The sequence below is a fragment of the Heterodontus francisci genome, chromosome 46 (genome assembly GCF_036365525.1).
Source record: "Heterodontus francisci isolate sHetFra1 chromosome 46, sHetFra1.hap1, whole genome shotgun sequence".
Taxonomy (NCBI): Eukaryota; Metazoa; Chordata; class Chondrichthyes; order Heterodontiformes; family Heterodontidae; genus Heterodontus; species Heterodontus francisci.
In genome coordinates, this window is record NC_090416.1 from 17,629,815 (window position 1) to 17,644,571 (window position 14,757).

The following is a 14,757-nucleotide window of genomic DNA, read 5'->3' on the forward strand; positions in this document are numbered from 1 at the left end:
ACATTACAAAACAGTTCAAAACAGCACCAAGTCAACAATACAAAGAGTGCAAAGGAGATCAGTTTCCTTCAATATAGGAGTGAGTTGCCTCACAACCTTTCTATTTCATTTTACCTGCCATGTACTTTTTGCAGCAAACAAATATTTTCTGGGTACAGCCCGAGGGGTTTTCCATGGAACCAACCCCTCAGTTCAGCTTGGTGGGGGTACCTTACACAGTGGTCTTTCCCCATTGAGCCTTTGCCGCGGCTGCCCCAAGCTTTAGTGCGTCCCTCAGCATGTAGTCCTGGACCTTGGAATGTGCCAGTCTGCAACACTCGGTCATGGACAACTCTTTGCGCTGGAAGACCAGAAAGTTTCAGGCAGACCAAAGGGTGTCTTTCACCGAATTGATGGTCCTCCAGCAGCAGTTGATGTTTATCTTGGTGTGCGCCCCTGGGAACAGCCCGTAGAGCACAGACTCCTGTGTTACAGAGCTGCTTGGGATGAACCTCGACAAAAATCACTGCATCTCTTTCCACACCTGCTTTGCAAAAACACATTCCAGAAGGAGGTGGGCAACTGTCTCTTCCCCACCACAGCCACCTCGAGGGCATTGTGCGGAGGGTGAGAGACTCTGGGCGTGCAAGAAGGATCTGACGGGGAGGGCTCTTCTCACCACCAGCACATCTTGGTGCTTGTTTGAAAGATCTGGTGATGAGGCATTCTGCCAAAGGACTTTGGCAGTCTGCTCGGGGAACCATCCGACTGGATCCACCATCTCCTTTCCCCGTAGGGCCTTGAGGACATTCCGTGTACACCACTGCCTGATGGATTGGTGGTCAAAGGTGTTTTTCTGCAGAAACTTTTCCACGAAGGATAGGTGGTATGGCACGGTCCAACTGGATGGAGAATTCCACGGCAATGTGACCAGGCCCATCCTTCGCAACACTGGGGACAGATAGAACCTCAGCAAGTAGTGACACTTGGAGTTTGCGTACTGGGGATCTACGCACAGCTTGATGCAGCTGCACACAAAGGTAGCTCTGTAATTGAGCAGTGCCACCGTGGAGGCGGTGGCTGCTGCCGGTGGAGCTCCCACTCAAGGCCAAGAGGTGGCACTGGACCCAGGCCACAGGTAGGTCAGGGCGGCAGCGGTCTCGTGGGGTAGGGTCATGAGGGACGGGCACATAAAGATGTCAGCAAGGGCAGTGGAATGGCTCTCAGTGGACCCTCGCCTTCCTGATGCTGGGTCCCTCGTTCAGGCACTAAGTGCCTTTTAATGAGAGACCCACCCACCCCCTGCCCCACCCCCTGCTGGAGCCGAAAAGCAGCCTTCACGGTTTTTCCTGCCGTGCTTCCCATGCGGCCACAAGGCCTCATTAAAAGGCACTTAATTGCCCAATTGGCAGCGGGGTGGGAAGACCGTTTGCAGGCCTTCCTGTCCTGGACTTCATTTTGGCAGAGGCTGGAAGGTAGTGGGCTCCCTCCTGCCACCATCCCACCCGATTATATGCTCTCCCCCCCTCCAAACCCACCATGGTGGGGAGCATAAAATTCCCCCAAATGACTTGTTATTAACTCACTCAAAACCCATTCATGAAGACAATTAAAATCGGGCTCTATGTCCCCTTGTTCTAGACTCTCCCGCCACAGGAAGCAGTCTCTCAGCATCTATCCTGTCAATCTCTCTCAGAATCTTACATGTTTCAATGAGATCACATCTCATTCTTCTGAACTCCACTGAGTATAGGCCCATTCTACTCAATCTCACCTCACAGAATAACTCACTCATCCCAGGAATCAATGAAGTGAAATTTTATTACACCCCTCTAAGGAAGTATATCCTTCCTTGGATATGGAGACAAAACTTTGCACAATACTCGAGGTGTGGTCTCACCAAAGTCCCGTACAATTGTAGAAAGACTTCCTTACTCTTGTACTCCAACTCTCTTGCATAGCTATGATGTTCTCCACAGTCAAATAACTTAATGATGAAGGGTCACTGACCTGAACCGTTAACTCTGCCTCTCTCTCCACAGATGCTGCCAGACCTGCTGAGTATTTCCAGCATTTATTGTTTTTATTAACTAACTGATGCTGACTGTCCAGGTTTACTGTAGGCGACTCACCTCCATCTACTCAAGGGAAATTGGGAATGGCCAATAAATGCAGGCCTTGCCAGCGATGCTCACATCTCATGAATGATAAAAAAAATGGTTGAGGTACTGGAGCACTGCTGCAAAGAGATCCTATTGATTCCTCACCTCAAAAAGGAGTCAGCGCCTTCAGGAGAGGAGGAGAGTAAACTGTGACTCAAAGAATGTATATACTCAAAAAAAACAAAGTAAATGCCCTTTCAGTACCAAAGTCATGTGGAATCTCACTGCAGTTGAATTCATGACTGCAATCTGCCCTTGGAATGAAAAATACATTCCAGTAAATAACTTGGATACTACAATGCGATCCTCTAATAGGTCCTGGCAGGAGTCAACTGTAAGTTCAGAATTGGCAATGAGATGTTTCTACCTTCAGCGAGGAGCAAGCTAAAGTGTACACAATTACAAATTATTACAATCACAAAGTATCTACAGCACGGAAACAGGCTATTCAGCCCAACAAGTTCATACTGGTGTTTACGCACCACCCACCTCCTCCACCTAACCCCATTAACATATCCTTCCATTCCATTCTCCCTCATGTGCTTATCTAGCTTCCCTTTAAACACAATTACACGATGCTAAAGGACAGAATTCTCCCAATACAGAGATCCTGGTCACTGCCATTTTATGTGTGGAGGAGAATGGGGTAAGGTACAATATGAAGTAAAAGTCTGGTGTTTCATCACAGAAAGCGAGGAAAGCTAATTGGAGGAAGAATTCATGCTGGGCTGCCTTTATACACCTCCGTTGTCAGCCTATAACGAGTTCCTTTATCAATTCTCTTCGTCATGGATGGTGCAGAGTACCTCTTTTATACCAGTATGCTTCTTCTTAGGCAGTCCCTCGGGAACAAGGATGACTTTCTTCCACTCCAGGGTTGTGGGTCCTTAGGTGACCTAATAGTCCAATCCTGATATTCCAGGTCCCGAAATTTATTTTGAGGGGGTGGAAGATGCCTGTGCGTGGGTTCTTTTAATGTGTGGTGGCCGTTGCACACTGACTACTGCACGGTCTGAGCGAAGCAAAGTCTTTGCCCAATGGCAGGGATGGCTGAGACGATTGGAGACCAGACTCCGCTACATAGATGGGGACTAATACACACACATGGCCAGCATGTCCAGCTTGCGAGCCTGGATGCAGGACAGGTGGATCTACATCAGGGTGTTCTTGAAGGGGTGTTCTTGAAGCCCTTGGAGCAGGCTTTCAGCTACCCCTTCAAGAACACCCTGACCAGTATGCGTACTGAATCTCCAGCATACTGTGCCAGCTGCCATGCAGTTTCTCCAAACAAGCCAGATCCTGGCTTAGCTGAGCTGAGCCGAAATGCCCTACAGCTTAGTCACCCTACCTGTAATCATCTGTTGTGCATCATATGGCTCCATGTAGCCATCGTTCTCCCCCACCCGCTCTGCATCATTCTGTCCGGTCTCTCGTTTCTTGGCATCGTAGGGATCTGCATAATCCTCCACAATGATGACCTGTAAGGAGAAGAGTTCTGTCAAGATTTATTCAGAGTGGAAAAACCTGACTGCACTAACATACTAGTTTTCCTGTGGGATGGAATTCATTTTTATTCCTTATGTTTCCTCTCTTTTTGTCTCCCTGTGCAGGATTTTACATCTGCTCCTCACTGCTGCAGGTTTTAAGAGTAGCCTATAAGTACTCTAAGTACCTTGGAAGAACAAATGTGGAAAATATAACCTCAAACTTCTGTTAAATTAAATCATTATAAGTGGAATAAAATATAAGTTTAGCACACCTGCAGTGTATTAGGACAGAACTGCATGTCTGTGACTCCCATGCGGTGGGCTTATGGTCTTTCCAAAAAACTATCATGGAGAATCAAGGATAGAGACCAGGAAGTGAGGGGAAATCATTGTTAGGAAGCTTGTGCACAATACAGTGGCATTGGCCATCTTTTTCCCAATCCAGATCTAAAGGACTGCAGAGCATACATGCTTGCAACAAGTGAGCCTGCACATGTGCGAACGTGAATCTCCCCTGAACATCCATACACCTGGTGGTTTTATTAAACCAGCAATTATAAAACCGAACATAATTGTTCCATTCTCAATGATAAAGCCAGCACACAAAACCAAATGTTGCACAATATCAACAAAGTGCCACTATGGCTCAGTGAGTAGCACTCTCAGCACTAAACCAGAAGGTCATGGGTTCAAGATCCACTCCAGGGACTTGAGCCCATAATCCAGGCTCACCCTCTGAGTGGGTGCTGCAATGTCGGAGGTGCTGTTTTTTTTGGAGTCCCCATCTGCCATCTCAGATCCCATGGTACAATTTCAACAAAGAGCAGGGGATTTCTCCCTGGTGTCCTGGCCAATATTTGTGGCCCCACCAACACCATTGTGAGCCTAGACAAAAGGAAAAAGGAAGCATTTGTAAGGGCTGGAAGGCTAGGAACAGATGAAGCACTTGAGGAATATGAAGACAGTAGGAAGGAACTTAAGTAAGGAGTTAGGAGGGCTAAAAGGGGTCATGAAAAGTCATTGGCAAACAGGATTAAGGAGAATCCCATAGCTTTTTATACATATATAAAGAGCAAGAGGATAACCAGGGAAAGGGTTGGCCCACTCGAGGACAGAGATGGGAATCTATGCGTGGAGCCAGAGGAAATGGGTGAGGTGCTAAATGAATACTTTGCGTCAGTATTCACCAAGGAGAAGGACTTGGTGGATGATGAGCCTAGGGAAGGGAGTGCAAATAGTCTCAGTCATCTCATTATCAAAAAGGAGGAGGTGTTGGGTGTCTTGCAAAACATTAAGGTAAATAAGTCCCCAGGGCCTGATGGGATCTACCCTAGAATACTGAGGGAGGCAAGGGAAGAAATTGCTGGGGCCTTAACAGAAATCTTTGCATCCTCATTGGCTACAGGTGAGGTCCCAGAGGACTGGAGAATAGCCAATGTTGTTCCTTTGTTTCAGAAGGGTGGCAAGGATAATCCAGGAAATTATAGGCTGGTGAGCCTTCCGTCAGTGGTAGGGAAACTATTAGAGAGGATTCATCGGGACAGGATTTACTCCCATTTGGAAACAAACGAACGTATTAGTGAGAGACAGCATGGTTTTGTGAAGGGGAGGTCGTGTCTTACTAATTTGACTGAGTTTTTTGAGGAAGTGACGAAGATGATTGATGAGAGAAGGGCGGTGGATGTTGTCTATATGGACTTTAGTAAAGCCTTTGACAAGGTCCCGCATGGCAGACCAGTGCAAAAGGTGAAGTCACATGGGATCAGAGGTGAGCTGGCAAGATGGATACAGAACTGGCTCAGTCACAGAAGACAGAGGGTAACAGTGGATGGGTGTTTTTCTGAATGGAGGGATGTGACTAGTGGTGTTCCGCAGGGATCAGTGCTGGGACCTTTGCTGTTTGTAGTATATATAAATGATTTGGAGGAAAATGTAGCTGGTCTGATTAGTAAGTTTGCGGACGACACAAAGGTTGGTGGAGTTGCGGATAATGATGAGGATTGTCAGAGGATACAGCAGGATATAGATCGGTTGGAGACTTGGGCGGAGAAATGGCAGATGGAGTTTAATCCGGACAAATGTGAGGTAATGCATTTTGGAAGGTCTAATGCAGGTGGGAGGTATACAGTAAATGGCAGAACCCTTAGGAGTATTGACAGGCAGAGAGATCTGGACGTACAGGTCCACAGGTCACTGAAAGTGGCAACGCAGGTGGATAAGGTAGTCAAGAAGGCATACGGCATGCTTGCCTTCATCGGTCGGGGCATAGAGTATAAAAATTGGCAAGTCAAGTTGCAGCTGTACAGAACCTTAGTTAGGCCACACTTAGAATATTGCGTGCAATTCTGGTCGCCACACTACCAGAAGGACATGGAGGTTTTGGAGAGGGTACAGAGGAGGTTTACCAGGATGCTGCCTGGTCTGGAGGGCATTAGCTATGAGGAGAGGTTGGAAAAACTATGATTGTTTTCAGTGGAACGACGGAGGTGGAGGGGCGACATGATAGAGGTTTACAAAGTTATGAGCGGCATGGACAGAGTGGATAGTCAGAAGCTTTTTCCCAGGGTGGAAGAGTCAGTTACTGGGGGACATAGGCTTAAGGTGTGAGGGGCAAAGTTTAGAGGGGATGTGCGAGGCAAGTTTTTTACACAGAGGCCGGTGAGTGCCTGGAACTTGCTGCCAGGGGAGGTGGTGGAAGCAGATACGATAGCGACGTTTAAGAGGCATCTTGACAAATACATGAATAGGAAGGGAATAGAGGGATATGGGCCCCGGAAGTGCAGAAGGTGTTAGTTTAGGCAGGCATCAAGATCGGCGCAGGCTTGAAGGGCCAAATGGCCTGTTCCTGTGCTGTACTGTTCTTTGTTCTTTTGTTCTAAAACTGATAATCTGGTCATTACCGCATTGCTGTTTGTGGGAGCTTGCTGTGTGCAAAAAAACTGCCACATTTCCTACATTACAACAGTGGCTACACTTCAAAAGTACTGGTTGGCTCTGAAGCACTTTAGGACATCCTAAGGTTGTGAAAGGCGCTATATAAATGTAAATTATTTTTATTGAATAGGAAGTAATAATAAACAAAACTAACTCCAATAAATGGATTTTGTCCCTAATTTCCCCATTCCCTCCCTTTGCTGCTGATTCTTGGTGGCTTACCGTTCTACAACTCTCCTGCAGCTCATTCAACCGTCCATTTTTTTATGTGAGAGTCCAGGCAGAGAGTTGGGAGGCTAGTCAACTGTGGAGGGCATTACCAGGCTCTTTCCTGACCTGCCATCTACCTAACACACTGTCCATCAAGAATTGCTGGTCAGGACATTTTGGCCAATTGTAGTGCCACCCTAGCTGAGCTAGGACTTGGACCCTTCCTGCTCTCTCTGACTTAGCAGCAGACCAAATAGTCCATTTACTCACTGAGCCATCGGAGGAGCTCTCACAATGAGTGTTTACGTACCTTTGTTTCTCACCAGAATAAAATCACTGGCGCGGTACAAATCTGAAATACTTTTCTCCTTTTGTCTCTGAGTCAGAAGTTTGTGGGTTAAAGTTCCACTCCAGAGCCTTACGCACAAAAATCGAATATAACACTTTAGTGAGGTACTGAGGGAGCGCTGCATTGTCGGAGGTGCTGTCTTTCGGATGAGACTTTGAACCGAGGTCCCATCTTCCCTCTCAAGTGGACGTAAAAGATCCCGCAACCACTATTGGAAGAAGAGTTCTCCCTGATGTCCTGGGTCAATATTTGATCCCTCAAACAACATCACTAAAAAAGAACAGATCACATTGCTGTTTGTTGGGAGCTTGCTGTGCGCAAATTGGCTGCCGTGTTCCTAACATTAGAACAGTGACTACACTTCAAAAAAGTACTGCAATAGCTGTATTGAGCTTTGGGACTTCCTGTGTTTGTGAAAAACACTACAGGAATTCAAGGCTATCTTTTTTTGATCTCTAACAATTAAATTGAGGTCCTGCCTGTCGGTCCAGGTAGATGATAAGGGTGATAAGTGTTCTCCTGCTGTCCAAACTATTATTACTCCCTCAACCTGCATCACCTAAAAATACAACAAATTGTCATTCATCTAAATGCTTTTAGTGGGGCATTGTTTGTGCACAATGCATTTTTCTATGTAACATGTCACTACATTTTCGAAGTAGTTCATTGTATGATGTGCTAAACCACTGTGTAATACTAAGATTTAAACAACTCCCTACCGTGTCCTGTTTGGCTTTCCCACTTTCTTCATCCTCCATCACATTCTGAATCCTGTTCATCAGGTTTTTCCCATTTTTCTCTTGATTTTCCACTTTGATCAGTCTGTGTTTGGGCGAAATGTAGCTGGATCCTGACAGCTTCCCAGGGTTTTGTCCTGCTTTTCCAGGATTCGTCCCAGTTAGTTTCCCCAGATTCAATCCTGTTTTCCCTGGACTTTGTCCCGTTTTCCCAGATTTCAATCCATTTTTCCCAGTGTTTGTCCCAGTTATTTTTCCAAGATTCAATCCCGTTTTCCCAGGACTTTGGTTGGCTGTTTTGCCAGATTTCGGGTCTGTTTTGCCAGTTTTCAAATCAGGCGTTTTTCCAGTTTTTGTTTCAGGCTTCCCACTTTTTAAATCTGCCTTCCTGGCTTTCGGGTCTGCTTTTCCACTTTTTACATCAGTTTTCCCGGCTTTCAAATCCACCTTCCCAGTTTTTACATCAGTTTTCCCAGCTTTCAGATCAGGTTTCAATTCAGGTTTGGCTGGACTCTTCCCAGTAATTTTCCCTGGACTCAAACCAAGCTTCCCAGAAAAACTTTGTCCTGATTTATTGGGATTTTGTCCCCGTTTCAACGATGGATTTTTGACTGGTTTTCCAGCTTCTTCGCCATTCCCGGGATCCAAATTCAAATTTTTGCTGTTTTTGCCAGGGATACTATTTCTATTCTCCCCAGATCCTTTGGATGGTTTCCCATTATCCTTCTTTATTGTCAGTCCATTTTTTATGAGTCCTGTAGGATTTTTTCTTTGAATAAGACTTTTATTTGACTCAGTTTTCCCTCGTATCAGAGTGCTGCTGCCAGTTTTTCCTTGAGTCCCAGCAGACTTCCCCTGTATCCCAACACTTACCGCTTTTCCGAGTTTTCCTAGCTCTGACTCTCCGTGCCCTCTCTCTGCCGCTCCTTTTACCTCCCTCCCAGTTCCCCGCGGATTCACCTCACCCTGGGTGGCACGCCGGTTCCTGTTGGCTCCCTCACAATCCATTCCAGCCCGGATTGCTCCTGTGCCCTCTGGCTTTGGTCGGGTCTTTAAGCTCAGCTGGAAATCCTTGAACCACTTTGCCATGGTTGGTGGTAACACAACTTGCACGGCCACAGGCTTAGGTTCCGTTACTAGGGATTTGACACTGTACAGTAACACCAGTCCTGTAGGTCTCCAACTTCAATCTAAATCACAACTTAAACACAGGGTGCTGCACAATCTTTTTCATCACTAAATGTTAACCAGTTAGTCAAAAAAGACTATAACATCCAGGGTGTTGAGATCAGCACAATCTTTCGATCCAACAGTTACATTTTCCTCTACTTTGTGCCTTCCTGGGATTCCAGTCAAAAAGCCTCCCTCCCTCTGAAGACCTCAGCCTGTTGCAGACGTGGGCTATTCTACACAGCTTGCTCCTCTCATTAGCCTTCAAACTCCACCTTCCTGCCATTGTGAGCTTGAGTGATGACAAGTACAGCCACTTCCACTTCTATGGACACCTGATAATTCAACAGCGGCTGAAAAAAAACACACATTTCCCATCTACAGCTATTGTACTCGTTCCTGTTTAAATGGAACACAATCAGTCCCAGAACGAGCATTCAAGGCAGGAGTGAACTAACCCTTTTTTGCAGTCACCTCCCATAATTAACTTAAAATGCAGTTGTTCGTATTGTGCTGTGAATCACAATGCTCCTCTGATAGTCTGTTCTACACAGTGATGTGATGCAATGAATCATGATTGATATCCCCCAGGCCCCCACCTCCCCCAAAACACCCTCGACACGCAAGTTCCCGAGCAGGAGGCAGAGAAAGAGATCATGAGAGAAAGGAAAAATTAAAAAGCCTTGCTTTTATACAATATTTCCGCACCACATCTTGTACTTACAAGATCCTGCGCGGGAACATGCTGTGCGATTCCACTTAGAACAGCGAGATGAATGATGAGTTAATCTGATTTTAGTGGTAGCGCTGGTTGTGATGAGCACTGACACGTACCCTTCCTAGTAACTGTCCCAGCTGGGAAAGGCAGGGAAGCGCTCAAAGCCAACATCAATGAAGAGTTGCAATTTCCTCCAAGGTTCATTGAGTAAAGGTACCTGTAACGAACAATTGTAGGCATTCAGCTGACATCTTCATACGCAGCACAGACGGAGGGTTGAACCTGAAACTGATCCACATGGCTCAGTGCCGGTGCCCGAGTGCTTTTCCCCATTGAGGCAACTCTAAGAAAAAATAAACATTTATGTAGCAGTTTATCACACCTCTCAGACAGCATGCCCAAAGCGCTTTGCATACAATGAATTACTTGAACTGCAGATACTATGGTCATGTACACAAACATGGCAGCTGTTTTGTGCATAGCAAGACTAAAACGAAAGCGATAAGGTAAAAGATCATTTGATCTGTTTTTTTAGGTTGAATTTTTTTGGTTATTTGAGGGCTGAATTTTGCTCCTGTGAAGTGCCTTGGGATTTTTTACTACTTTAAAGGTGCTATATAAATGCAAGTTATTGTTGTCGCTGTTGGCCAGAACACCAGACGAACACTCTTCTCTTCTGCAAAGAGTGCCATTGGGTCTTTTAATCCATCTGGACAGATAGGGCATCAGTTTAACACTTCACCTGAAGGATCGCACTTCCAACAGTGAAGTACTCCCTTAATGGCTGGTTGGCATCGTACGAAAGATGATGGACACGCAGCAAACAATCCATTTAGGTGGGGTGTCTTCTCTTGCTGCACCTTTGCTGATGGCTGTGAAGGCCAATCCTTGTGAGGCAGGTTCTGCCACAAGTGCTGCACGTGAAGCTGCCAAGTGATGCTGTGAGTTGTTGTTTTTGATGTTGGCGACTGTTGCTAAGCTGCTGTAGCCACTTGCTGTCGTGGTAGTGCATGCCAGTCCACAGGATGTGTTGTTTTTTCCCTCTTTCGCCAGCTAGTGACTCCCAGGTGCAATAGTCAACATTTGAGGCCTTCATGTCCTGCTTACAAACATCCTTGAAATGGAGTTTTGGGCCCCCACTGCTCAACTGGCCCCGGCTAACTCACCATACAGAAGGTCCTTGGGTATGCAACCGTCTTCTATACTGCAGACATGTCCGATCCACCAAAGCTGCCTCTGTTTGATTAGTGCCAACACGCTTGGGAGCTCTACCTTTGAGATGACTGCCTCATCTGTGATTTTGTCCTGCCAGGATATAACCATATTGCACAGCAGTGAAGATGGAAATTATTGAGCTTCTTTTCTGGTAACTGTAAGTCACCCATGTTTCACAGCCATACAACAAGGTGCTGAGAACACAGGCCTTATAAACCTTCAGCTTGGTCCTAAGGGTCAGCTTGGTGTTATCCCATGCACGTTTTGTGAGTTGGCCAAAGGTGGTAGCTGTTTTCCCTATGCGTGTTGTCATGCAGGCACCGACCTGCCAAGAACAAAGCACATTAATTTTGCCACATGGACATTAAATTTCAAATTGTTGCTGGGAAGAAGGCCTGTGACAAGGGGTTGCCAGGCCCCTGGCTGGAAAGACATTTTTGCATATTAACAGACAGTGTTTGGGAACAAAGGAGCTATCCCCTGCTCCAATTCACAAACAGACATGGTCAAACCAGTTAAGTCACATGAATTTTTCTGAATTGTACTGTTTTGAACTGGGAGCTGGCAGAAAGCTGTTGGCTCCTGCATGAAAAGACCTCTCCTGGCTGGCTTGACACAGCCTCTCCTGATTGCTCCCATCTCTTTCCCATGGAACTCTTAAAACCCACTGAAGACATATGAACCTCAAGAGAGAAAAGTCTCTTACAGTGAACAGGGTTGAAGAAGAACACTGGGCCCCAATGAAAAGCAAAATCTAACTACAAAAGGACACTACAGTGAGCTCGAAGAACTGCAACAACAACTCTTCAAATATTGCCTCAAACCTTTCCAATTTAATATTTTCTTCTGCTCTTTTCGGTCTCTATTTGCATGTGTGTATCATGTATGTATGCGAGCATGGGCAGGTCGTGTATCTGTAGACATCAACTGAATTAGAGTTTAAGTTTAATAAAATTTCACCTTTTTTCTTTAAACCTAAGAAAGCCTGTTTGTGCTTGTTTCTTTACCTTATAATTGGAAAGTAGTGAACAAGTATTCACCAAGGGGGAGCTAAAAACAGTGTGTTCAAAATTAAAACCCTGTTACAGTAAGACCAGGTAAAGGCTGAAAGGGAACTCCAGACCTCTTTCTCACCTGGTCGTAACAGTCTATTGAGCCCTGCATCAAGGGACAGGTTGTCAATGTGGACCCAGATAGCAGAATTTGCTACTTCCAGTGGGGTGTTATTTAATGTGATCAGGGATGCAGATGCAACACTTTGTCCCATGACCACGGTTTTCGTCACATTTATAGTCAAGGAGAACAAGTTACAGGCACGGGAGAGACAGTCCATGAGTCTTTGTAGCTGGGTTTCTGTGTGAGTGACTAGTGCAGCAAAATCAGCGCAGATCATCTCTGATCAGGACGCAACGTGTTTTTGTCTTCGCTTTCAACCTTGATAGATTGTAGAGCTTGTAATCTGACCTAGTGTGCAAGTAGACTCCTTCCATATCTGCAGGGAAGGTGAAGGTCAGGAGCATGGAGAAGAAGATGCCAAACAGAGTGGGGGGCTCTGTTTCACTCCAGTCTTCACTCCAAAACTGTCGGAAGTGGAGCCATCAAACTGTACAGTGCAGTGCACGTTGTCATGGAAGGAGACTGAGGAGTTTCACTTTATCAGCCAATTTTTCCCAAAATCTTGTAGAGCCCTGCTCTGCTGACGGTGTCAAATGTCTTAGTGAGATCTACGAAAGTGTGCATTGCATCATAAAATTGATTATGGGCTTAAGTCTTGGAGTAAGGCTGAAAACCATAAGATGAAAATTTAAAATTTGACGTGTTGGTGGATCAGGAGTCAATGTTAGTCAGCGAGTGCAGGAGTGATGGGTGAATGGGACTTGGTGCAATTTTTCTCCAATCCAATTTTTTTTTGGCTTTGATTCCGATAATACAAATCCTGTTATGATCCCCGTGGAGACCAATAAACCAAAAGAACTGAATTACCGAACCCCAATGAAAAAAAATGGACCAGATTTCATTTTTATAACGTTTACTTTAACAAACCAAAATCAACATAAACTAAACATGAACTAACAGACAAATCACTGTCAATTACAAATTACACATTAACTATCAGGTACAAGAGAGATAGGGCTCACAGATCTACTGGGCAGTCCACTCAGCATATATGGCCCCAATTGCAGCCCCAAAGTTCTTCAAAGTTTAGTTTAGTTTAGAGATACAGCACTGAAACAGGCCCTTCGGCCCACCGAGTCTGTGCCGACCATTAACCACCCATTTATGCTAATCCTACACTAATCCCATATTCCTACCACATCCCCACCTGTCCCTATATTTCCCTACCACCTACCTATACTAGGGGCAATTTATAATGGCCAATTTACCTACCAACCTGCAAGTCTTTTGGCTTGTGGGAGGAAACCGGAGCACCCAGAGAAAACCCACACAGACACAGGGAGAACTTGCAAAGTCCACACAGGCAGTACCCAGAATTGAACCCGGGTCGCTGGAGATGTGAGGCTGCAGTGCTAACCACTGCCGCCCCTGACCTTCCTCAGGTAGATTGCTAGCTTCTTTCTTCAAAGATAGAGCCACCGATTCTCATCTGACAGCAGTTCCCCTTCAACCCAAACGCCATGGGTATAGTCTTCACCAAAAGGTGCACTTCTCCACAACTTCCTTAGCTCTGCTCACGACAGTCTTGATGGCAAGTAAACACCAGTATTACCTTTATCCAAGCCCTTCAGTGACAATCCTATGCACAATATGGCAAGGTCTGGTTAATCAGTTACCTTAATTAACAGAAACAGCTGCAGCAGCCCGCCCGGGTCCAGCCTTCACTTTTCTTCAGCTTGTCGGTGCTCCACTCCTGAGTGATCTAAGTTTGGATGGCTATGTGTCCTTTTAATCTGGTTCCAACCAGTTTCTGTTTTCCCAGAAACCTGAAGTTTTAGTTTCCCTTACAGCTTCACTTTGTTTCAGTTTTCATTTGTTTCCCTTTCAGTTAGGGTCCGTCTCAAAAAACCAAGCTTTGAAACCAGGGTCAGTGAACCTAACAGAGCATTCAACAAGTCATCTGTTCAGACAACAGCTCGCACACATTGCCCCACTGGTCCTGCAAACCGATTCCATCACAACACGAACAGAACAGCGGATCATTTAGCCCCTTTAACATTTTACAAATGAACAGGAGGTGGCCATTTAGCCCCTTAATCCTGCTCCACCATTCAATTAGATTATGGCCGATCTGTATCTTAACTCCATCCACCTGCTTCATTCTGTAAGCCTGAAAGCCCTTGCCTAGTGACAATGTCTGAGTATTTGGCTCAGCGCCCATCTTTTCTGCACAAGCAAAATACCGCAGCTGCTTGAAATCTGAAATAAAAACAGAAAATACTGGAAAAACTCAGCATGCGAGGCAGCATCTGTGGAGAGAGAAACAGAGTTAACGTTTTGGGTCAGTGACCTATCATTAGAACTGGCAAAAATTAGAGCTGTAAAACAACAACTTGCATTTATATAGCACCTTTAACATTGTAAAAGGTCAGAAGGCGCTTCACGGGAGCAACTACCAAACGAATTCTCTGTCCGAGCTACGTAAGGAGATATGACAGGCAATCAAAAGCTTTGTCAAAGAGTTAGGTTTTGAGAAGAGACCCAAGGGAGGGGAGAGAGAGAGAGAGAGGCGGAGAGGTTTAGGGAGGGAATTCCAGAGCTGATGGCCCCAGGTAGCTGAAGGCACGGCCACCAATAGCGGAGCGATGGGAATTGGGGGATGCTCCAGAATTGGATAGAT

The 14,757-nt window shown here is 45.7% G+C and overlaps 1 protein-coding gene across 1 annotated transcript in view; it reads right to left on the reverse strand.

The window, feature by feature from the left end:
- LOC137357008 (SH2 domain-containing adapter protein E-like) overlaps positions 1-9,358 on the reverse strand; it is a 33,447-nt gene extending 24,089 nt beyond the window's left edge. The window contains exons 1-2 of the mRNA XM_068022941.1: positions 7,841-9,358; positions 3,490-3,619 (exon numbers count right to left, since the gene is read on the reverse strand). Of these exons, the coding sequence (XP_067879042.1) occupies positions 3,490-3,619; positions 7,841-8,947 (1,237 nt within the window). The 5' untranslated portion in view covers positions 8,948-9,358. The remainder of the gene's footprint in view (positions 1-3,489; positions 3,620-7,840) is intronic.
- Positions 9,359-14,757: the final 5,399 nt, after the last annotated feature.